Source organism: Anas acuta, chromosome 2, assembly GCF_963932015.1.
Source record: "Anas acuta chromosome 2, bAnaAcu1.1, whole genome shotgun sequence".
NCBI lineage: Eukaryota > Metazoa > Chordata > Aves > Anseriformes > Anatidae > Anas > Anas acuta.
The window spans coordinates 46,281,580-46,306,351 of record NC_088980.1 but is presented as its reverse complement, the minus strand read 5'-3'; the positions used below and the strand labels follow the sequence as shown (position 1 = coordinate 46,306,351).

General features: G+C 37.8%; 2 protein-coding genes across 2 annotated transcripts in view; one reads left to right on the top strand and one right to left on the bottom strand.

The window, feature by feature from the left end:
• Nucleotides 1-442: 442 nt before the first annotated feature.
• Nucleotides 443-10,130, bottom strand: KIAA1143 (KIAA1143 ortholog). Its single transcript, XM_068674600.1, has 3 exons — nt 9,993-10,130; nt 9,242-9,401; nt 443-3,663 (listed from the first exon to the last, which is right to left on the bottom strand). The coding sequence occupies exons 1-3, from the start codon at nt 10,098-10,100 to the stop codon at nt 3,452-3,454; spliced, it is 480 nt and encodes a 159-aa protein (XP_068530701.1). The 5' UTR covers nt 10,101-10,130; the 3' UTR covers nt 443-3,451.
• Nucleotides 10,131-10,196: 66 nt separating this feature from the next.
• KIF15 (kinesin family member 15) overlaps nt 10,197-24,772 on the top strand; it is a 35,117-nt gene continuing 20,541 nt past the window's right edge. Inside the window, exons 1-13 of the mRNA XM_068674597.1 lie at nt 10,197-10,359; nt 12,214-12,253; nt 13,535-13,718; nt 15,213-15,289; nt 16,392-16,429; nt 17,362-17,459; nt 17,837-18,016; nt 18,759-18,968; nt 19,065-19,190; nt 20,088-20,210; nt 20,987-21,110; nt 22,696-22,787; nt 23,499-23,708. Coding sequence (XP_068530698.1) covers nt 10,341-10,359; nt 12,214-12,253; nt 13,535-13,718; nt 15,213-15,289; nt 16,392-16,429; nt 17,362-17,459; nt 17,837-18,016; nt 18,759-18,968; nt 19,065-19,190; nt 20,088-20,210; nt 20,987-21,110; nt 22,696-22,787; nt 23,499-23,708 — 1,521 coding nt within the window. The 5' untranslated portion in view covers nt 10,197-10,340. The remainder of the gene's footprint in view (nt 10,360-12,213; nt 12,254-13,534; nt 13,719-15,212; nt 15,290-16,391; nt 16,430-17,361; nt 17,460-17,836; nt 18,017-18,758; nt 18,969-19,064; nt 19,191-20,087; nt 20,211-20,986; nt 21,111-22,695; nt 22,788-23,498; nt 23,709-24,772) is intronic.

Genomic DNA, 24,772 nt, shown 5'->3' with positions numbered 1-24,772 from the left:
CAAATGAAATGAACTCTTGCAGTCCAACAAATTTGTCCTCACTTGAGAAAAAAATAAATAACTTTACGAGCCAGGCTAGGGATATAACCGAAGGTTTCAGGAACTCCTGGGTTACCTGCCCATACACGCATTTTCTTTCTCACTCTGCCCCGTACCTTTGTTAAGTCCTTCCTCAATAACATGGCATTCTCGAGGATCCACCTTGATTGCTATCATTTACAGATCCTATTTCTTTTGAATACAGAGTGATTTCCTTCCTTGCTCACAGACATCAGCACCACTCTGAAATAAGGTGCTTGGAAAGTTGAGATCTAGTCTCCACTATCAGCATCCATTGCTAGCACATTGCTATTATGCTACCACAGTTCACCAGGTTTGCTCCTGCTTACTGTGTAGCTAATAGTGAGAAATAACACCATCAATAAATGCTTTTGAGTCTTAATGAGCTGGAAAATTTCAAAGATTTTATTAATAAAAACTGTACAAAATTCCCATATTAGTTAACAGGCCACATCGGAACAGGTTTCCTGTACAGGGTAACAAACCTCAGCTACTTTCATTCAGCTCCATGAGAGAGGCAAGTGGAAAGGGGGGAAATATATTCCCCACTACAGGAGAGAAGAAGAAAAAAAGCAAGAAAAAGCCAGGAAGTTTGTCCATTCTAGTGGACAGCCCCACATTTCATGTACTTACTCACTTTGGCTTCCCCTTTATTAGAAAGTTCTTGCAATTATTTTTTTCCACGGTCCATTGCTCAAGACAGGTGATTGCTTAAGACAGTTTCACATTTCTTTCCAAAATGAACGAGTAATTGTTCTCTTTAGTCACAGGTTTCATGGGGTGTTGATGGCGTATGTAATTTTCCTGGTGTGTCGCATTAAGAGCGCCGATTTTCACATGACTACTTGACTAAAACACTTTTGTGCATCACTCACACCTCTTAATAAAATATATCCAATTAGTTGTTGTTAGGTGAACTGGGAGTGAAATACAACAAATACAAAGGTCTCCTGGTCAGAGCACTACAAATCACAGCTGGAATAAAGGAAAGAAAGTGGGTTTCCGTATCCACCTTTCTTTCCCCTGCTGCGCTGCCTGAAGAGCAACATACCTTTCATTACGTTATTTCCAAGCAAACCCAATTAATGTATTTGCATTCCAGACATCTGTCATGAAGTTGCAGGGCAGGGAGTGTGATTAAGCAAAAGCACTGCACCCAGAATTTTGAGGTAACTCTCTTTTTACCAGACTTCAATCTAACAAGACTTTCAGTAGAAATAGAAAATTTTGTTTAAATGCAATTGCTGAGAGGCCTCAAACAAGAACTCACTCTTATTTTGAATGTGTCAAATAGGCTCCCCGTTTGGGAGGCCCTCCCCGATTTTAAGGAAAATGTGAATTCTCTCTGATCCATGGCAAGGATTTATCCCTTGACAACCACATCTCCTGAGCTGCCTTGCAGCTGAAGTGACAAACTTTCAGGCTGTGCAAGGAAAACGTAAGCAAGTGTGGTTTAGTGCTGATGGACAAAACTGAAAAAGTTTAGGTAAGCATTCACTGGTTAACTCATTCTTGCAGATTGGTCTCAGAAAGTCAAATTATATACCCAGTCATTTAAATGTGACCAAATATTCCTTCAGAATACTTTAACACTACAGTATTCCTCATGGATATAAATAGTTTTTTAAAATGGAATCAAACAAATGTTAGGCATACAAAGAATACGGAAAGATTAATCCCTGGAAACCTTTGATTGTGTATATCCTACATTTTTCTTTATTACGTATGCTGAATACAGACAAAGTATGTACCTACAAATGCAAGATGTCCTCATGGGAATCCTCAGGTTGTCATACTGCATCTCTCTGGCAGTTCTAGTATCAGACCAGTGCCACCTCGGTACCGTAATATGTATTTATAGGCCTGGTTTTGATTTTCTGAAAGGACAATATACCTATTCATCTTCAAAATCAGGCACACTCCAAATTAGTTAGAAATAGTAGGCAGGCTTGCATCTGATCTTATGCTGTAAGAGGATGTGATATTTGGAGACAAGCAGCAGTCAAAATAGGCTTCATTATCAGGTGACTCCAAAAATCCCATTTTATGCACCAAATTTTTCATTTGAACACCTCTGGACCACTTACAGAAATCATAATTTATTGTTTAATACCAGATTAACAAACTAAAACCAGCTGTTTCACACAGCTACTTCAAATTTGCTCCTCAACGAAGCTTTACAGCCCAAATGATTTCAAATTACCTGTCACACAGCACAAGAACTGGTTTCATTGTCTCATACCCTGTAATTCTGCAGCAGTCTCAGTCGTGCTAGAGTACTGCAAGAACACACAATGCTATCAAGTCATTTCAGACTCACTAGTTCCATTTCTACCTCCTTGCTCTCCCCAGTCCCATCAGTTTTCAGTGTTGTTAGAATTTCTGCACACCCCATTACATAAATAATACAGAAATGGTCAATATCAGTGTACTGTATGTGGTCAATTAAAAAAAAATATTAAAACTTTGTATCACAGCTGTAGTATTTCTTGGATTAATCTTCTGCTTACAATTTCCTATTGAAATAAAATCGGTTGTTTTCTACAGCTTAAGAATGAAATACATTTTAAAAAATAAACTGAGATCCCAAATAATTACAAAGACATATGTAGCAAACTGGAACAAATGCACTTCCAAAAAAACCCAACCCAACTTTAATACATCAGTGTGATAACCAAAGAGTAGTCTCAAAGGGTTTACACATCGTTCCTTTGCATTAATTGATACAATCAGAATTTTTGTATCTTGCTAGCACAATCAATCCAAATTAATTTGGTGCTTCTTGAACTGTATTCACTGAAGACAGCATTAGGGCTCTGTAATTTTAGCAAATGCACGCTCACTTACTGCAAGAGAGCTTACAAAAAAGAGCTAATCTGCCAAACCATACATGCGAAATTTAGCGCAAGCTTTTGTTAAGATATGAAGCAAAAGAGGTCACTCTCTGCTCCATAGCAATGAAGTCTCTCTTTTGAATGTTAAGCCAATAATAATTAAAAACAAAACAATATACCTCTCCATTATGGCCATTAGATAGAGAGGAAATACAATTTTAGTAATGGAAGACATTTTAAAATTAATTGATTGAAAATGTTTGTAAGCTGGACATGTACACCTGTATTTTGGTACTCACTTGTGATCACAAATAGCTTTGACATACATGTTTAAATGTTCTTTTAAAAATAAAGACATGAGATACTACTCACATAGTTCCATCTGAAGTGGAACATCTGAGCTCAGTTTTGCTCATGCTGGTTTTATACTAAGTTTCTCTAGCTGAACTGTAACAAAGCAAGAGAAGATTTGGATACCATGCTCCAATTTCTAAGAAAACCCTCATTCTTACTCAAATACCTGGGAAGCATAACTAAAATATAAATACACACAACTCCTAATCATCATTTTCTTCATCATCAAATGAGAGAAGACTGCTGTTTTTAACTTGCTTAGCTGTACTCTGAGAAGTAGTTGCTTCTCTCTCAGTTTTCTTTCCCTCTTTGATCTTCTTACTTGAACTCACATTGAAGTCCAAAAGCTTCTCTGATGAACGTTTGGCTGGTTTCCTGAACATAATTTTTCCATCAGCAGGTTCTGGTTCACCATCTGTAACAAACAGAATAAAATGAGAACTCATCTTCACACGTTCACACAAACATACAGAACTTCACTGTTGTCTTTTCTTTTTCCCAGAACCAAGACCAGTGAGACCTCTGATGGAATAAAATGATCATGAACATATATGTAAGTTTTGGCACACAATCCAGCCTCATACACTTACCAAAATGGAGAGAACAACTTTGTATGATTCTCTAAATCCACCTCACTGTTTGTAAAATCTATGACATCAGTGAACTTATTTCAAAACCGTGGTATCTCTTTAAAGAACAAAATGGCAATATACAAGACAAAGCTTTTCTTTTACTCCAATTCGTTTCTTTCCTTGTCAAGAAATAGCAAATTCTGCTTCTCTGCATGTATTAGAGCAAATAATTTTTTTAGAAAGTCTCTCTTGGGATTATCAGCAGGGGAGGAAAGCCTCTTCACAAGTAAAAGCATCAAAGCAATATTTCTGGAAAAGAAATGTGTAATTTTAAGTCATGAATCAGATGGAAAGGCCCATGCTACAGTAGTTTCCACTTTTTAACCAAATACATGACAGAATATTAAAGAACCACAGGTTTTGTGCAAGGCATTTCTCCTGAAGTACTTGTGTGAAATTCATTTTTCAACAGAAATTACGTAACAATATACACGTTTGACAAAATTATGCATTATTTAATTAAAAAACAATAAATATCTTTAGCACAAATTCCTTCCTCAGTGCTTAAGCACTATGGCAGAAGACTCATTTCAGTGCTGCTATACACAGCATTGGTTGAAACACTCTCCAGTGCACGCTCCAAACATCACAACTCTTAGATTTGCAGTTTTAAAGAGATGTGCAGTAAAAATTAAGAAATCAACTTTATCAGAGAACTTCACTTAGGATTCCTCAGAATGGTTTGGGTTGGAAGAGACCTTAGAGATCACCTCATTCCAACCCCCTGCCATGGGCAGGGACACCTCCCACCAGACCAGGTTGCCCAAAGCCCCATCCAGCCTGGCCTTGAACACCTCCAGGGATGGGGCAGCCACAGCTTCTCTGGGCAGCCTGTGCCGGTGCCTCACTGACCTAATTGTAAATAATTTCCTCTAAATATCTAATCTAAACTTACCCTTTTTTAGTTTAAAACCATTACTCCTTGTCCTATCACTACATTCCCTGACAAAGAGTTCCTCTCCTGCTTTCTTGTAGCCCTCCTCTGAGTACTGGAAGGAAACTGAAGTAAAATTTCAATTTCATTCCCAATTCTCCCAAAACCCATGCTGTGAACTGCACTGATATTTTATCTTGTCTAACAGATGCAGAAAGTGGTAGGTATCTTTGCAATATGAATTCAAACTCTTAATAAACATAATGCAGAATTAGAACAAAGCTCAGAAACTACCAAAACTGCAAGTGCCTTAGCTCTGTCACCTCAGTACTACTTGTGAATCATTTTGCATCAAAGGAAAAAACTTTAGCTCTCGGCCTGGTAAAACACTGCCCAAATTTCATTATATGCTCAAGGACAATCCTTTCAGCAGGAAGCCCAGGACAATTTCAGAGAGCTATGATGCGTCAGCAGTGCTTGACAAAGAATCAATCAGGTGACGAAACACAGCAGGTTCAGCCTTACCTAAGCAAATTGCAGGAAGAAGGAGCACAGGCTATGCTTTTTTAAAAGAATTTGAGGTAGCAGCTCAAGAAATCTGTGTTGACTTCTTTTCCATTTGGTAAAAAGCTTCACCTTATCCATTCTAATTTTACCAGGCTGTCACACATCAGGTTTATTTTCTGTTTATATTGATGACCTCCAGAAACAGAAATGTGGTTAGCAATGCAAAGAAGACACTGAAGAAGCAATCTCAGTGTTGGCAGTTTTTTAAAACAGAGCCCTGGTAAAAGACTCCATGGAAAAGGAGTATCAGCGTTACAAATTACAGAAAGCAGGATTTCTGATAAACACACTGAAACACCTGAAGTGAAAGACAACCAATGTAAAACCACTAGAGAAGAAATAATAAAATCCATTTATCTTAAGAAAAGGGACAAAAAATCACTAGTAGTTCAGCTTGTGACTGTTTTTAGTCATTGATGTTTTTACACGTAACACAAACCTTTACGCTGGCTGGCTATGAAGGGCATACTCAGGCATGGAGCTGGAAACTCACTTCACCAGTGACATCAATTTAAGAAGCCACAAATTCAGAAAACTTTTTCCTCTCAGTTACAATTTATACCTTACAAGGACAGTATCACTGAGTATCTGAAAAAGAAGCTCTACTCCTCTCTTTATTTTTTCTTTAGTAGTTGTTTGCATGGTTAGCAGCACAACTTCCCAGCAGTCAGTTCTGTCTGCAGGAGTTAATTAGGCCGCAAGAGGAAACAAATGGCACTAAATTAGCAGGAAGGACAGGAGGAGCTGCACAAACAGTACTTGAAGATACATGTCTACTCAGTGACAAAGGTTGGAAAAATTTTATGGTAAACTAGTAAATTTCTTAGTGGTTTCTGAGATTAGGAGTTCAGGTCAGCAGTTTCAGATGCTCTAGTGCTTTCTGGCTACCCATCCCTACGCACGCCTTTGGAACCATTTACTACAGGAATTCCACACACACTGGTATCACAAGGATAAAAAGACCAATCTTCCTCAGATATGTGGTCTCATACATTTAATGAGGACGTGCTGAAATAAAACCATCTTTGGGAATGTTTTTGTTACTTAAACACTGTAAGATTAACTCTGATTTAGATTCCTGCTGCTCACACAGTGAAGGACAGCATGAACCCTAAATGTGATAGAACAGCTGTGAAAGCTAAGGAAAGAGCTCTGATACCCAAGGCAGCAAGGGTTGTATTCTTGCCTCTCCTCTCCTTTTTCCTCCCCCAGCCCCACCATATAGAATGCAAAATAATATTACAAGAGTTGGAGCAAGTAAGGACACCTCCCACCAAATTTGCTCACCTGCAGGGTGCCCCAGAGGCAAGACGAACTAGAAAAGCTGCAAAAAAATCAATTCTGGAGAATATAATGAATGCTGGGAGAAAGTGTCTTGCAGTAATTACCATCTTTTCTTTTGCGCAAACTTAATTTCTCATAAGACCATTTTTATTTATCTCTGAACTGACAGTACCCATTCATAACATACCATATAAAAGTATTAAACAAAATGACTGTTGTTAAACAGATGACTTAGGGGCCTAAAAGCATCTAAGTTAGTCCTCTATGGATAAAAAATTTCAATATGGAATGACTTTATGAGTTTTTTTTCTCATACAGGAAAGGTTAACTAAAAAAGTTCTTTATGACTATACTTGCAAAAGCCAATAAATTCTGTTCTGCCTCAGGAGGCAGCTAAGTGCAGCTAGGACATAAATCAACTTTTTTTTTTTTCTTTTTCAAATTAATGCAAAAGTGTCACTCATCTGTTAAAGAAAACACAAGTCACAGGAATTGCTGGTGCCTGAGATAAAAAAAAGTGAGCCCATGTCAAACTGGCTATAGAAAAAAATGAAGCAGAAAGGATATAAATGAGAAACAAAAAATCATAGAATAATAATCCAAGCCTGAATCCTAGAATAATATCTCAAAGCCTGAAGACCAGGACCTGCAAATGAAGACAACCCCTACAAAGACGTAAAAGAGGCCAGGGCACAACCTCAAAACAAAGAACTTGCAATTTTCTTGAAAGATTGACGATTTCTATTCACAGCAGATGGTCAGCAAGCAATACATTACTTACTACACACCAAAGTGCTTTGGCATTGATGTCAACATGGTGGAAGGAAAGATTATTAGTTCTGAAATTTGCCTCCCTTCTACCCTTTCGGTCTTCACAGAATTTCACTGATAATCTAATTTGGGGCTATATATTATGGTCAAGAACCTGTTTAATAATTGAACTTCAACACTTTCAACACTTGAGATTAAATAAATGAGAAATTTAATCAAATCATGCAACAAGTGTTCACTATACTTCCCATTTTTACAAGTGACAAGTACCCAAAATAAAAGAAACTAAAACATTATTCTAAATTCCCTTTGTTAAACTGGAAGCAACCATTTGCCTAAATGCCTGCCTCTGGCTAGAAATCAGAAAGTAAACCTCTAGATTTAAATCTCTAGATTGACAGGGCAAAGATGGACAAAGGCTCAAAGAAGCCTTCAGCAAGCTGCAGCAGTCACCTACAGCTTCAGTGAACATTTCACACCAGTCCTCTATACAGGAGAGGGGCACACAAAAACACATTTACCCTGTGAATTCCCATAAGCCCAAAAAGGAAAAGCAGGCCAAAACTTCACATGAACAGCAAAGGCAGAGGAGCAAACAGCAACACAATAACCTGAAGTAGAGGGCAGCACTACTCAGAGCATGTCAACAGTCCTGCTACACTATTGCAGCTTTTTCCCCCAAATGCATGTTGTTACTCAGCAAGTGAAAGTTTAATAAGAAGAGGTTCTAGCGTCCCACAGGGACTCAATGCTGCTATCCTCCCTGCATGCGTTTTTGTCTTAGGAATGTCTTTTCCACCAGAGAAGAAGTTCAGCCACTCTAATCAAGAACACTTCCATTTTCACACTGTGTATTCAGCTGAGTAGATGGGCTGCTTTTTGACTTTTTTCACATCATGGACTGTACATCAATGGATTCTCACGGACGACTGCTTCTTTTTGCCTGGCCTTACAAAAACATTTTTCCTCCTATACCGTCATCGTTCAAAAATCAAATTGCTTACGTGAAAAAGAAACCAATGCTCAGAACAAATGCCATTTCTTTCCAGTAGTTGAAATTTCTAGCAATGCTAGCAGGGTGATCCCACTTTTGAAAGAAATCATGCAACAGCTATACAAATTGCAACACCAATTGCACTTCAATAGAAGAATTAGCAGGAGTTTTTCCACTTGATTAAGAATGTAGACCTATAAACAAAAATCTGTTTTCAAAAAAGACTGAACAATACAATGAATCATCCATTTTCCATCAAGAGATGCACCCTTAGTTTTTAGCTGAAATGCTGCACTTCACTCATCTTCTCGCTATTCTTAGGGTATGTTTTCCATGCCCTCTAACTACCAGCCGTGCAAGTCACAACGCATACTGGGGATGATTTCCAGCCAGTAATAATGTGGATCAGTCAGTTAACTGAACAGGTAATTGAGCTTACAAACCAGCTATTCTCTCCAGTAAAGCACTACCTCGAGTTTCCTCCTTCTACGCAAACATTATTTCACAAACTCATAAGATTACCCGTAAGACATCCACCCCACTGTCAAACAAGGTTAATCAACTGATTAATGAGTTCAGAAGTTATCACAGGAGATGTCAAAAAGACTGCACAGCAGGCTAACCCCATGCCCCCTTGCCACCCCAAAAAAGTAATGTGGTATTTAGAGGTAGGATGATGCACCATGAAGAACGTAACTCCAACAGTATAAAAAGAAAGACAACTTGGATATTACTTCAGTTACTTCTCTATTACTTCAGGTTAGAAATCAAAGGTAGTATTAAATGTTAGAAAATGGGCAAATATCATTAACCTCCCTTTTATGGTTCCCTCTGGTTATACAAAGCAGGAAATGAATTGCTCGACATTCACCTGGTTCGCCTGACTTTAAGGCCTCTTTGATTTGCTTTTTAATTTTCATTGCTTCCTCCGCAGTCAAGTCCCCCTTTTTCAGCGTTACCACTTGCGGCTGTTCATCCTCCTTGTCGCTGCCATTCTCCGAATCGCTGTCGGCCAGCGGGAGCTGCTCTCTCTGCAGAGAAAGGAAACAGAAGGGACTCCGATCAGCGGGCGCAGCAGCAGGACAGCACTCTTAGGCCTCAGTTTTGCAGCAATGGTAGTGTAACTCGGCCCAGCTGACAGCACCAGGCTCTCTGATATGCTTTGAATGACACAAAACCAGTGTTGGTCACATCCTCCAGCAAAAGCCTACGTTACTGCAGCCCACCTTGGGCACTGCCAGCACAGCAAGCAGAGCCAGATTGTTGTTGTTTTTTTTTTTTAAGATTTGCTTGTACTTGGATTCACTGTAGCAGGGTACACTGCTAGCAGTTCAGACAGCGCTCCAATTCATGGAGTCCCCTAAGAAAACAAACAAAAAACCACAAAGTATGTGCTTTTTTAACTACAGACCAACAGTTTGATCTCGGAAGGTAACAAATACATTGTCCTTCATCTTTACTGCACAAGACCTGCCACGCACCATTAAGGTAACATTAAATTAATGGGTCCGACCTGAACCTGCTGTGCTATACTGAAACTCGCATAAAGATAAAAGCTCGGTGTTTTGGAGGCTTTGCTCCCAGCCCGGCTGAGGCGAGCAGCGCTGCCCCGGGGCCGTTACCTTGGTGTCCACCGTGGGCGCGTCCCGATGCCCGACCTGCCGCTTGAAGCGGCTGAGGAAGGCGGGCTCGGCCGGCCGCACGTAGGAGACCTCCGGCCTCCGGCTCATGGCGGCCGCCTCCCCCACCCCTCCTTTTTCTTCTTCTTCTTCCTCTTCTTCCTCCTCCTCCTCAGCCCCCGTCACATGCCGGGGGAGCGGAGGCCCGGCTGCCAGTAGCGGTGAGGCGGGGAGGAGCACAAAATGGCCGCCCCCTGCTCGGCCTCACGGCGGGGGCGGGCTGCCCGCCCTTAGCGCCAAATTCAAACGCGCCGCCATTTTGCGGAGCGGGCGGCGGGGCGGGCGCGGATCATGGCTCCCGGCACCAGAGGTGAGGGCTGAGGGGGGCTGAGAGGGGCTGGGGGCACCACAAAGGGACCGGGGGCACCACAAAGGGACCGGGGAGGGAGCCCGGCTGCTGTAAGCAGCCTGCCCGGGTGCCCGGGGGCAGCAGCGCAACAGCCCCGCGTTTGGCTGATCGTCTAAAAGTCGAAAGCAGGCTTTTAATTAGCACGCAGCTATCTATCGGTCTAATTTCAGGTGTAAAACGCACCGTTTTCCTTTGGCTAGCTCGTTTGCATGCTTAGTTATTCGTTTTTCAAGTGTGTTAGGATTAAGCACGTCTCTTAAATGTTATTCTGTGAGCTAAAGCTGATCGGTTTGCATAGCGGCAGCAGGATATGTAACTTGTGTGGATCATAACGAGGATGGCGCCTTTGCGTCTCTTCGCTAGTCCATTTTAAAGCAACCCTCCTGCAATACAACCTGTGTACTTTTAGGAACCTTACAAGGTCTTTTGTTATTGGAATATTTTGGTAAATCATCATCGATTGTTATTTTGCTTATTCTTTTACGTTTGATCGTGTTACTTACAGATAGTTTGTTTGATTAATCTGTGGGAAGTAATTTCACGTCAGTTTCCCCCTTGGGTAAAAAGGAAGTCTTTGTAGCCATAGGGTGCTGTGTGTCATCTTGAAACGCAGAGCTGTCCAATATGGTGTTTATATAAAATCACAGAGTGGCGCAGGTTGGGAGGGGGTGTCAAAAATCACCCAGTTCCCATCCCCCTGCCATGGGCAGGGATGCCACCCACCAGACCAGGTTGGCCCCATCCAGCCTGGCCTTGAACACCTCCAAGGATGGGGCATCCACAGCTTCTCTGGGCAGCCTGTGCCAGTGACCCAGAGCTGGACGCAGCGCTCCAGGTGGGGCCTCACAAGGGCAGAGCAGAGGGGCACAATCACCTCCCTCCCCTGCTGCCCACCCCTCTGTTGATGCAGCCCAGGATGCAGTTGGCCTTCAGGGCTGCAAGCACACTCTGCTGGTTCATGTCAAGCTTTTTGTCCACCAGAGCCTTCAAGTCCTTCTCTGCAGGGCTGCTCTCAGTGAGTTCCTCTCGCAGTCTGTCCTCGTGTCTGGGATTGCCTTGACCCAGGTACAGCACCTTGCACTTGGACTTGCTGAACCTCATTAGGTTCACATGGGCACACTTCTCCATGCCTTTGGATGGCATCTCTTTCTGTGGCATCAACCACACCACTCAGTTCATTGTCATCTGCAAACTTACTGAGGGTGTGCTCAAGGCCATCGTCTACGTCATTGATGAAGATATTGAAAAGCACAGGTCTCAAGACAGACCCCTGAGGGACAGCACTCTTCACCAGTCTCCACCTGGACACAGAGACATTGACCACCACTTTCTGGGTGCAGCCATCAAGCCAATTCTTTATCGACTGGATCGTCCACCCTTCAAATCCAACTCTGTCAAATTTAGATATGAGGATGTCGTGTGGGTTATTGTCCAAGGCCTTCCAGAAGTCCAGGAACGTTTCCCTTTTTCCAGTCAGCGGGGACTTCACCTGACTGCCAGGACTTGTCAAATATGATGGAGAGAGGCTTGGCAACTACATCTGCCAGTTCCCTCAGGACCCTGGGATGGAAGCGTGCACGTGCTCACGTTGCAGGATGAGCTTTCTCTACCTTTGCAAGAAACAGCAAACTTTCTGACAAAGGAAGACTTACTAAATATTCTCATACAGTTCTGATTCATGCATGAGGCAGACATTTCTAAGGCTTTAGTTTTATCTCCCTCAGTATTGCTTACAGTATTTCCTATTTAAATGATTTTTAAGCAATAGTTGTATCTTGTTTAATTTTTGTATTTTTTTCACTCTTTGTTTTATAGATTTACGTGACTCTGCGTTGCCTTTGCTGAACTCGCCTAGGTAAAGTATTGGCCGGTTCACATATTTGAATAATGATGTTGTAGAAAAAGTGCAGCCAAACATAGTATAACATTGGAAAGTAATTTTGTTATGTTTTCATGCACCAGATTGTTGCCTATCTCTCTAAACTTCCTTTCAGGTTTTAAAAATGTTCTCAATAACATTGTTGCTCTGAGGCATCGGATTCCTTTTTGGAATGTTGCCATGCGCTGGATTCTCATTTGTCTGATGACTCTAGAATATCTTTGAAGAGATGTTAAACTTCCATGAGGAAATCCTCAGCTAAAAGGAGAAGGAAAAAAGCTCTTCTCCAGATACACACAGTTTTTGTCAAAACTCAAAACATTATATACTGACAAAGTATTTGGCAATTTAGTGGGATGTCTCAAATCCAATGTCAAGTTTTCCCCTTCTCAGTTGCTTCCTGTTTTGTTTGTGTTTTTTTTTTTTTAGCTTTTCCTCCACTGTTCTCCCACTCCACATTTCTGTCATGAAGTCCACACTCTTAAAATTGTTCTGTTCCTTTCTTTTATATTTTCAAAAGTAAAAATAAATGCCACTTATAACACCATACTGCTGTAGCATCCTTTAGTGAAAGAATCAAATAAAGGATATCCACGTTTGCTGTCATTTCATGTAAGAATTTAATTATTTATTATAGTAGTATAAATGTTGTTATTGGTCATTTATGCCAGAACTCCTTCAAGCTTTAATATAAGTCATGCACAGTTGCTTATTCAAGTTATATCTACTGATGCATCTGCCAACAGATGTGATGAATTAAGGATCAAAAATTGATTGTTCTTTCCCCTCTCATGAGCAGCAAACAAAATGCTAAAAGGTTTCTTGCTGTGATACAGCATCATGTGTTGCATTCATAAAGTTTTTTCTAACTTTGAGTAGTAAGGAGGATACCTGAAGCCCATGGTCTTAGAAATTACTGAACCCCCTACTATAACAACAGTGGTTTCTTTATGTGTATGTGTGTGTATTTCACTGGGAAATGTGTTCTCTTAGAGCTGAATTCACAGGCTGAGTTTACATACAGCAGTAAAAAATTCAACTAACCTCTTGTTCTTTATTTTTTAATCTGCCACGTTGGAAGCTTTAATAAATCTGTGACTTACACTATTTCTACCTGTACACATGAATTCATTATAATTTCAGGAGATACCTTTTTATGACTTCAGTAGCTTAATCTGTTTTCTTGTGATTTAATTTTATAAAGCAGCTGATAGATCAGCCATTTTGAAGTAATCTAATGCATAAATATCCGTTTAGTGTTGAAGGTGATGCTATCAAGGTTTATGTAAGGGTACGTCCTCCTTCAGAGGGAACTGCATTAACGGATGGAGATCAAGGCTTGTGTTTATCAGTTCTTTCATCAAACACCATCCGTCTGCATTCAAAGCCTGAGCCGAAGATCTTCACTTTTGATTATGTTGCAAATATGGACACGACACAGGTAATAACTTACAGAATTTCATAACAGAAGTGCAGTTTTGCCCCAGATTTTTGCAACTGCTACACAGAACCTTTCTAAAGATGTAATTCTTTAGGTCTAATTTTTTTTTATGTTCAGACTGGTATATGTAGTTATTGTTCAGAAATGTTGCACTAAATTCTGCTCTAATAGTTTTCATGTATTTTTAACACAATTTACTTAATCAAAGTTTGCATTAAAATTAAAGCTTCTATTAGTAAATGTTACAGCAAAGGCATAGACAGAAAATAACCCCGTTTTGAGCTACCCACACAAAAATAGCTGGCAATCAGTAGCTGATGTTAAAGATGTGCTTTGTATGTTAGGAATTTATGGCATTATATTCCATTACTTATATTTCCTTCTTATACGTCTGTATTTAAACAGATGCATTGTTCAGAGATTTTCACTACTTGGTCCTAATACTCTTAGGACCTTGGAAAACGTAACACCATCAGGAAAATCTTCCAGTTTATACCTTAAGATATTGTGGCTTTGAAATTCTAAACATAATTTTCATTCATCTAAGACTTCACTACCATTTAATATCCAAAGCACCATGCTTCCATTCACATGCTCTTAAGGAAGTCTTTCCTTCCTACAGTGTAATCTTAATGGGGAAACCTGAAAGTAATCCATTTCAACAAGCATTTTAAAATCAGTTTGAACGCTGAGTGGTTTCTGTAATATCCTTATAAGTTGAGATGGGTTCCATCATTCCATAAAGCACTGGTCACTTATCAGGAGTAAGAATGAGGTCTTTTTAACAGTACCGATTGAAAATTCATTCTAATAAAACGACAGCGTCGTCTATCAAGTGTCATCTGTCTTTTACATGGAGAAATGAGCTGTGCTCAGGATCATATCCAGTCATCCATCTTCATGCAGAACTCTGCAAAGAAGTTGTAAAGTTCTTAATACATGCCATAATAAGAACCTGCAATATAGACAGCATATCTAAAAGAAAACAAAATGCTATAGGCTATCATTTGTAGGTAGGCTTTTCTTGCAGGTCTAAGAGAAATGGGTGAAAATATACAGAGTTGTGCAGATTTACTGAATACGCCATCATACAGTAGTAAATGTGGAAAGTTAACTAGTTTTGATGACTGTCAAAAGTTCAATTTTGACCTATTAATGGTATAAATTGTATAAAATAATTATAAGAAACATTGGGCCAAAATGAATACTTTACAGTTTAAATCATAAATAAATTTGAAAATATATTATGGTGAGTTCTACTAATTTTCTTTCAGTTATCGACAAGGAACAAAATAACTTTCAGAGGGAGTGTTTTTATGTCACAAAGACTTCTGATACATTCTTTCTCTGTGTGAGAACTCCAAGGTCATGATATTGTCTGCTTTTGAAGAACGCAATTATTATACCTTGTAAAGTTATGCCTTAGAAAAAACACTGATAGAAGAGAAATTTAAACCACTGGTGCCAATTGCCTTTTCTTTCCCTTGTTCCCAGGAGTCTGTGTTCTCAAGTGTGGCCAAAAATATTGTTGAATCTTGTATGAATGGTTACAATGGGACCATCTTTGCATAGTAAGTAATTTAATGGTATTTCATACCAGTTACAATATTTGATTTTTTTTTTAATTATTCATTAAAAAAAAAAAAAAGAATAAGTGTGGTTTTAAGTTCCCAGGTCTGCTTAACGTTGCAGTAAGCTTTGAAAGTGCTTAAGTGTAGAACAACATAGGGAATATTCTTGCAATATTGAAGAGTACTTTAAGGAATCTATTTGTAGGTGTTATGCTTCTAATACTGAAGACCAATAATGTTGATTGTAAACTCATTTCGACATCATTATTTTTTGTACTAAAACTAGAAGTTCTATTGTGGTGTTAGAGAGAGTGGTGGTTGTTTTTGGTATGTCCATAATAAAATGGAAAGAAAATTGATCTGACTTGATATTTGGCCAGCTCATTTCTTTACTTAGTCTTAGCTGCCTATGGGAGAACACATAAATGATAGATTTAATTTTCAAAATGTTTTCAAGGTATAAAAATATATCAATGACCAGTAGCGTGAATATCACCATATTAACTCCTAAAATTCTCATTTTGAAAACTGAGTAAACACTTTGGTCAAAAATGCAAACTTGATTGACTGATCTAATGAAAACTTCACTGTTCTTTTAGCCTAGAACAACATTTCCAAAACTGAAGTCTATTTTGTTACAATTTATAAATATAGAAAAATGAAGTGAAATTGCCCTGAAGCTTCTCTAGCGTGATTAATAGCTATGGATAATAAGAGGACATATTCAACTAAAAAGTCTCTTTCTGATTTTTGATTTATGTGTGTTACCAACTGCATAAAAACCCAAAAGATTGAGCCAAAAATTAGTTTAATGTGTATATTAGGAAGTCTTTATTTTAATGCTGATTTCCACTATTTCCCTTTCCAAAAGAAATAAGGAAGAAAATGGGTGGGGGTAACGAAAGGTGATTTATCTAAGAGATTTTCTGAATTTTTCAGCTTAGGCATGTTCAGCTTTCCTCTGTCTTTATTTTATCTTCTGTTTAGAAGAAAACATTTATTTTATTTGAAACTGTCGTTTTCACTTCAAAGCTACAGATCAATGAAAGGTTCCAAGCTGTAATAAAGCTTTGTTACCTCAATTTTTATTTTTTATTTTTAGTGGCCAGACTGGATCAGGAAAAACTTTTACTATGATGGGTAAGTGCATGAGACAGCTTTATCTTTCAGTGGTTTTGTGATATTTTTTTGTCTTGTGTTGAAATGTTTTCTTGCTCAAATGCCAGGAACAGTTTAGATTTTCGTCTTTCTGACAGTATCCTTAAGGCTTAAGAAATGGCGTAGTGCTCAGTGCAGTTACTCTTTCTTTATATCAAAATAGCTCAGACAGGTACTCTCCTCCATCTTTTTGAGGATGTATATTCTTACTGTTAACAAGAAAAAACTTTTCAATGAAATCAAACGTTTTTAATAACTTGTCTCAAAAATAAGTAGTTCTGCTGTTTTCCCTGTTTGGCTGATGTGTTCTATGTGTATAGAAAAATATTTTAGTATGTAACAGGCTTCTACATTAAAATTATAGTGACGTTTTCATAATACTTATTTCCTATCCAACTGGGAATTTAAGGTCCTCCTGTATGTGGAGCCCCTTTTATTTTTGTTCTTCATACAATGGTAATTTTAAATGCATTAATATTGTACTTGGCATCAAAAAGATAATGAAATAACCAAAATGGCTGGCATATTTTAGAAGACTGCATAGAAATTAGATGAACATGGGGACAGAACTGCTCCACCTTTGTTTTTTCAAATCAGGCCTAAGGTAGCTGTATTGGCCTATGTGTACACCTATACATGTTTTACATGGATGTTTGTGTTTATACTATTTTAGATTTAGGTAACCGCGTGGACAGATAAAATAACCATTCACAGGCATCATTTAGATTCCATTTAAATTGGTTTACGGGATACAGTTTTAGATCTTGAAAGCTGATTTTGTTGCGTTTCTTCTGTAGTTTTGCCATAAACTGACTAAAGCTTGCTTAAGCCTTTTATAAAGACACCTTGAAAAGACCAACTATTGCTCTTGAGTCATACTAACTAATTTTTTTTTAATTTAAAAATCTATTTAGGACCATCTGATTCTGATAATTTCACTCACAGTCTGAGAGGTGTAATTCCACGGAGCTTCGAATATTTGTTTTTTCTAATTGAACGTGAAAAGGAAAAGGTACATTTATTTATTTATTTATACTTATTAATGTAATGAAAGTAATGTCTCACATTAAAGGTTAGCTAAGAATGGTTGGTAAGCCTAGTGTGTAGCAGTTAAGTGTCTGGGATTACAGCTGTCTTGCATCAAATTTATTAATCAGAAAATATATCTACCAATTTCATGTACTCTTTCTTCAGACACAGGCATGCTTATATTTTGAGTCTGAAAGTACATCTAGACTTCTGAATGCTGGTTGTCATCTGAGTGTCAGGCATCAGAAATACATAGTATGCAGAAAATACATGTGTAAGCTTAAAGCTTTTTATGTATAAAAATGAACTCACTGCCACTTAATAAAGAAGTGTGTTTATAGTGTACATTGTGTTTTTCAGGCTGGCAGTGGAAAGAGTTTTCTCTGCAAATGTTCGTTTATTGAAATCTACAATGAACAGATTTTTGACTTGCTAGATTCTGCTTCAGCTGGGCTCTTTCTTAGAGAACACATCAAGAAGGGGGTCTTTGTTGATGGTGCTGTTGAACAGGTGTTGTCATCTGCTGCTGAAGCATACCAGGTATTTTTGATTTTTTTGTTTGGGCTGTTTGTTGTAATGCCTATCTGGTAAATATTCTTCTTTAATCAAAGCACTTTTTTAATGCATAATGTCTCTGACACCCTCTTCCCCAACTCCATCCTCCAAAATAGTGAAAAAAAATCTATTTCTACGTGATGCTTCCTGACTATCCAACACATGTTAAGAAATCATGCAGTTCAAGAATTTGGAACATATGAATTGCAATCACATTAGTCTTTCCCTAATGCTTGTCATACACATCTCTCAAACAGCAACAGAAAATTGCATCTTGTGCAGGATACATGTGTAGGGAGGCATGTGTAGGGTCATAACCAGAAATTGTCAGGTTAATTTCTGCAAGAATGAAACATAGTACTCTTGTGATGATAAATATTTTTTTCCTTGTGTACTTGTAGTATATACCAGTATGGGATATGTTTGGCAATGGCCCTCTTGGAGTAAAGAAAATAAAATTTTAACTAGTATTTTTATTAAGCTTGACTATCTGTATAATCCACTCCCTGCCCCAAATCTATATCTCTGTATAATATATTCCTACATAAATATTATCTCTATCTGATATATTAACTAGAGTATTGGGAAAAAGTCCTTGTCCTCAGTATTTTCAAAACAGGTTGCACTGAAATGTTTGCTATTGTTTATCTTGTCTGTAAGTAAAGACTTGGATTACTGGGTTACACTGGAAGTACTTGATATCGTTTAATGTCTTTTTCATGCTTAGGTATTAACTATGGGCTGGAGAAACCGTCGTGTAGCATCGACCTCAATGAACAGAGAATCCTCAAGATCACATGCAGTTTTCACTATCACAGTGGAATCCATGGAGAAAAACAATGAGGTTGTTAACATTCGGTCTTCCCTGCTCAACCTGGTGGACTTGGCAGGGTCTGAGAGACAAAAAGACACCCATACAGAAGGACTGAGGCTGAAGGTTAGTTCTGTAATATGTGGCATCTTTCTCCTTTAGGATGTATTGTCCTGTCCCATCTACCAAGTCTGCTCATTTCTATTCTCTTCTCTGTTCTAGGAAGCAGGTAACATAAATCGATCACTAAGTTGCCTGGGCCAAGTAATCACAGCGCTTGTTGATGTAGGTAATGGAAAGCAGAGGCACATTTGTTACCGGGATTCCAAGCTCACTTTTCTGCTACGGGTAATATATAGTCTGGAATTTATATGTTGATCAGGGTAAAAAACAGTATTTGCTTTTAATTAAAAAAAAAAAAAAAAAAAAAAAAAAACTGAACTCAGGTACATTTAAAAAAAAAGTGTTAATATCAGGCAGTTGGAGGAAAGCTTGAAAAATAGCTTTTTACTTGAACAGTTAGATGCTTTATTGCTGTTAATTGAAGACAAATTTATTTATGTTTCTGCTCACTGTTTATATTTTCAAGTGTTAATGAAGAAGCGTATGTTTCCTTCTTTATAATTTGGGAAAGACTGTGTATTAGTGTGGTACTTAGAGATGTTTTCTGGTCTCCCAGAATTAGCTGATGGATGCTAATGGTTAGTCTAATATTAAGAATTAGACAAATCTGCTGTTTCCTAAACGAGAGTTCAGGGGTTCTTTTCAAGATGAAGAGAAAATAAAATAGAAGCATTTAAGGATTCCTCTATTAGATGCCAGCATTAACCAGAATTCTGTGAACAGTCACTATTAACAACTGTAATGACATTTTGTAGTATAAGATTGTACTTGTACATAATACTTACGTTGCTTACAGTGCAGTTTTATTGAAATTACAGCAAAAATTTCCAACCATTCCATCTGTTTTATGCACATCTTAAAAGCATGAACCTCTGCAGAACTATATTTTTTCCAATGCAACAACAAAATGCATAGAAATTTGAAGAGAATTGTAACTGCATGAGGTCTTAAGTGGTTATTTTTTTCTAGGTGATTGTACTACAAAGAAGACCATAAACAGGACCTTCTTTACTAGAGAAAGAATGGTATTGAGGCTTGTGGCTATTTTGCAGTGCTAGGCTGCCTGCTATAGCCAAAAACCTACAGATAAAGCTATTTTCTTTCTTTTTTTTTTTTTAATAGGATTCTCTTGGTGGTAATGCAAAAACATGTATAATTGCCAACGTCCATCCAGGATCCAGATGTTTTGGTGAAACACTGTCCACCCTTAATTTTGCTCAGCGAGCAAAGTTGATTAAAAACAAGGTATATGAGTTATGAAATGTCTTTATGGTTGAAGCAAATGTGGTTTTTGTCATTTAAGTGACACATCTACAAACAGGGATAATAGCTTCATTCAAAAGCTCTTGTGCTATCACTAAGTGAAAGGAACATAACATTTTAAAATACTCAAGAAAGCAAACAGTCTTTTTGACAAATTATTTTTGAAAAGGACTTGTTTGCTTTTGATTGTGAATATACTGTGACTGTTGGAGACTTGACAATGGCTGATACTGTTTTCTTTGCTTGTTCTCTGAGCACTTTACATTAGAAAATGTAAATTACATTATACGTATGTAATTTACATTAGAAAATATAAAATGGAAGTAAATCTACTAAAAATTAATGTTGACATCACACTTATATTCAATGATATTTCAGTGCATCTAATTTCTATATATGCTAATATAAAAAAAATTTCTCATAAGTGAATTTTGAAAGTGAAACAGTGAATTTGAGTGAATTGTTGAAAGTGAAACATCAAGCTAGAAACTACCACCTTCATTTTGAACAACGAAGCTAAGCATTATATGTTGATCCAAAGCAAACTGTACAGAAAACATTAAATTTCTTAGTCATTATTTTTAGCAAAAGTGTAACTTACTGGCTGCTCAGTGAATTGAACATTTACCCATGAATTCTTTCTTTCTTAAGTCAAAAAGTCTTGTTGCTTTGCAGTCTTTGAGTTTTCTCTTATCCTATGCATTAGAATACAGTTCTCATTTGTACTTCCTGATTTTTCCCTTAAATATTTACGAAAGGCTGTGGTAAATGAAGACACACAAGGAAATGTGAATCAGCTACAAGCTGAGGTCAAGAAGCTGAAAGAGCAGCTTGCACAACTTATATCAGTACCATCTATGCGTGATATCTCTGTAGCACAAGGTACGAGTTGGGGTGGGGGGAGAACTTCTTGTAGCTAAGTGTGCTGGAACTTTGTGTAATTCATGAAGTTTCTCAACCACTACTGTTACTGTAAGAACTGACCTATAGAGCTGGCGTGTGTCTTATAGATCGTGTTGCCTGTATTTATATCCAGTATTTTGCAGAAGTTGTTCATGTGGTGTTCGTACTGGGATGTGTTTCTATTTATATAATACCAAAATTTATTTTTCCATTTTGTAAGAGGTGCCCAGTATTTTCAATAACCAAAAGTTTTCTTGTATATTTTTTTTTTGGGGGGAGGCATGGCACTAAGGTGCTGATAATGCCCATCAAATAATAATAAATAATGCCCAGCATTCTTTTTAATCTCAGGACAGGACTTTCTCCTCTTCTTTTGCCCCTTCAAGAAGGTGCAATACAGATCCTAGCATAGCTGTGCAATGCATATATATCTCTTCTCACTGAAATAATCAAACATTATATGGTAGCATTACAAGGTAGTAAACTTGGTCTTGTAACTCTTACTGTGTTCCAGAGTCACCACCTCTTTTCTGACCCTGTCAAGAAATACATACAGTTTCAAAAGTTACTCTAAAAATTAGAAAGACTTGTCTAACACAAAGCATCTGTGGTTGAGTTTTGCTAAGGAAAGATAACTGCTCTGGGTTTATGCACATTTACACAGTAAAAATAAGTCAGTGATCTTGTGGGACTGTGAATCTTTGTCACTTCCAGAATACGGACAGAGGGCTCAAAACTGTTGCTAGACTTGTTGTAAAGTTCTGAAGGAAAGCAAGGGATAATGCTTCAGTGCTGAAGATAGGTTGGTCCTCTGTTCGTATGCAGAACCTAATATTATAAAAGATTTGTGTAGTCTATACAATTAAATTGTGATGTTTGTAATATTTGATCATACAAAAATCTGGTTAGTGGGGACATTATAAACATAATGGCATTTTTTAGTCTATTAATAGACTATAGGGTAGTTATTTTATACCTATATACTATGGTGATTAGTACTTATAAATAATTGGGCTTGCCTGGATGAGGCAAGGAAAGCTATTTTCAATTTCTAAATGGATGAGTTAAACCTGTTTAAATTCATGTGAATACTTTTCCTTCCAGTTTAAGTCACTAATTATCCACTTAATTCACATCCATTTTTCTGAATTTCCTTCTTATAAAACAGTTATTAAAGCTTGCACATATTAAAAGTGGATTAATATTTCCCGTAATGTCTATCAAATTAATTTCAGAGGGGTTTTGAATTTTATTAGATACACCCAGCAGAACAAACTGATTCTTTTATTTTAATAAGTTCATTGTAAAGTTGTTTAATGCTTGAACAATTTTGTTAATTACACAATTATGTACGTTGATTCCATTCTTTACCAGCACTTGCAGGTGGCTAAGAATTATAGTCTAGACTTCTTTACTGTGGGTATGGACGTGATTTTTGTAGAGGAATTATGTTGTTCAAATAATTTATTGAAATTTTCTTTACACAAGTGTCATATGTGTAGGAAAACTTGGCTAACTGGTATTTTAATAGATTTAGCATTTGGTTCTTTGACTTACCCTACAGGTGCTATTGAAAATGGGAAAAATAGCATAAATTACATGAACAACTTTATTGAAGCAATGCTGTTCTGGGAGAAATCAGAAGGTGAGAAAAAGGTAAGAAAGCAATAATTATTCCTATGTTCATTCTGTGTATTCTCTGGGGGACAAGTGAGCATACTAAAATTGACTTCATGTTATTTTCTTAGTTTCTAAATAAAAAACACTGTTCAAAGACAATAAGGTTTGGTAACAAGGAAGCTGGTCAAGTGATATTTAAAATAGTCTTTCACCTCAAATTCATTCCATAGGGTAGTTTTCATAGTATGTTTAGTTTTAAAGGGTGGGTTGGTTGGTTGGATTTTTTTAAATGAATTTTGAATAGAAAACAAACATCCTATCACTTAAATTTAGCTAAATCAGAGTTTTGGTCAACATTTTTCTGTGCTTTTGTTAATATCATAGTGCAGTGCTGAATCATTAATATTCATTTTTTGGGGGGAAGAAACTGAACTGAAAGAGACATAAGAGACATTCTAGGGGTGCACCAGATGTGCTTCACTGTCTGTGAATGTTTAGTTGATGGGATCATACTGGAGCTTCTTCTAAGTGATTTTTTTGCAATAAATATAGTGTGAGACTTGTGTTCTTAATATGAAATGTTCTCTACAGATCTGCTCCAAATAAGTGCTAGTCTGTGTGTTTACAGAAATTATTGTGAACTGAGTTTTGCATGATTTGTGTCAATATATGTATGTGATATGTACGCTTCAGATTCATTTAGTGTAATTGTCACTTTGCCATTAATCCATATATGTACTTCCTAAGAATTTATTAGAAAAAATTGCTCAACTAGAAGACCTGTGTGCCAAGAAGGAGAAATTTATTCAGTCCAATAAAATGATAGTCAAATTCCGTGAAGACCATATTGTTCGCTTGGAGAGATTGCATAAAGAAGCTGGTGGAAGTTTATTGCCAAAAGAGCAAGAGGATCTCCTCAGTGAATTGAGGGAGGAATTGCAGATGCTCAGAGAACAGGCAAGTCTTCTGTTTATTTTCCTTTCTAGAACAATTTTGTTTTGTTAAACTAGCTCATATGACAGAGCCCTTTGATGGGTGGAATCAAGTTCTCTGGGAAAAAAGGCAGGAGAAAATAGGATGTAAAATTTTGTCCCTGTATGTAAAGAAGCATCTCAAATGCATAGAGCTCCCTTTTGGAAGGGGAAATGGGTGGGTTGAAAGTTTACGAGTTCTCGTAAGAGAGGCTAGTAAGGATGGTGTTATGGTGAGAGTATGCTACAGGCAGCCTGGTTGGGGTAGGTAGAGGTTCAAGCTTCCTTTAAGTAACTCAGTAAAGTCACAAATATCCTTATGGGACACTTATCTCCATGACATCTGCTGAAAGGGCAAGACAGCAGGATGTAAAGAATACAGGAGGTTTCTGAGGGATAACAAACAGATGTTAGATGGGCCAACAAGAGGTAATACTGTCCTGGAGCTGTTTGAGGAAGGCAAGTAGCGAAGTAGATACCTGAGGCTTCAGGTTATTCAGGGACTGGGATAGGATAGGGTAGGTGGGTATCAGTTGTGAGGCAGCTCTGAAGAATAGAGAAGCTCAGGAGAGAAGGCAGTTCTTCAAAAACAATTTCTTCCAAGCACAAAAACTTCTTTATACTTAGGGAAAAGGGTAATAGTTGTATATGAATCAATCTGGATCTCATAACTGGTCTCCAAAGCGAAGGGGAGAAGGGGGAGGTAGTACAGAAGTCAGGTCAGGCATTAAAAGACTACAGAAGCATTAATAGAGCGTGTAGGGATAGTGTTAAGAAAACCAAAGCTCAAAGTTGAAATTGAAAAGGGATGTTGAGGGCAGCCAAGAGAGCTTCTGCTGTTTTATTACCAGTAAAAGAATAAACAAAGAAAATATAAACCCACTGTATTCTTTGAGGGCAGATTCCAAGGGAGTAAGAAAATAAATAGAAAACATTTGGGAAGATAAAACCACTCTAGGGAATACCTTTTTTTCCCTTTTCCATTACAACTCAAGGCTCATTAAAGACAGTAGAGCAGCAGCTAGATGTGCATAATGTTGTCTGTAAAAT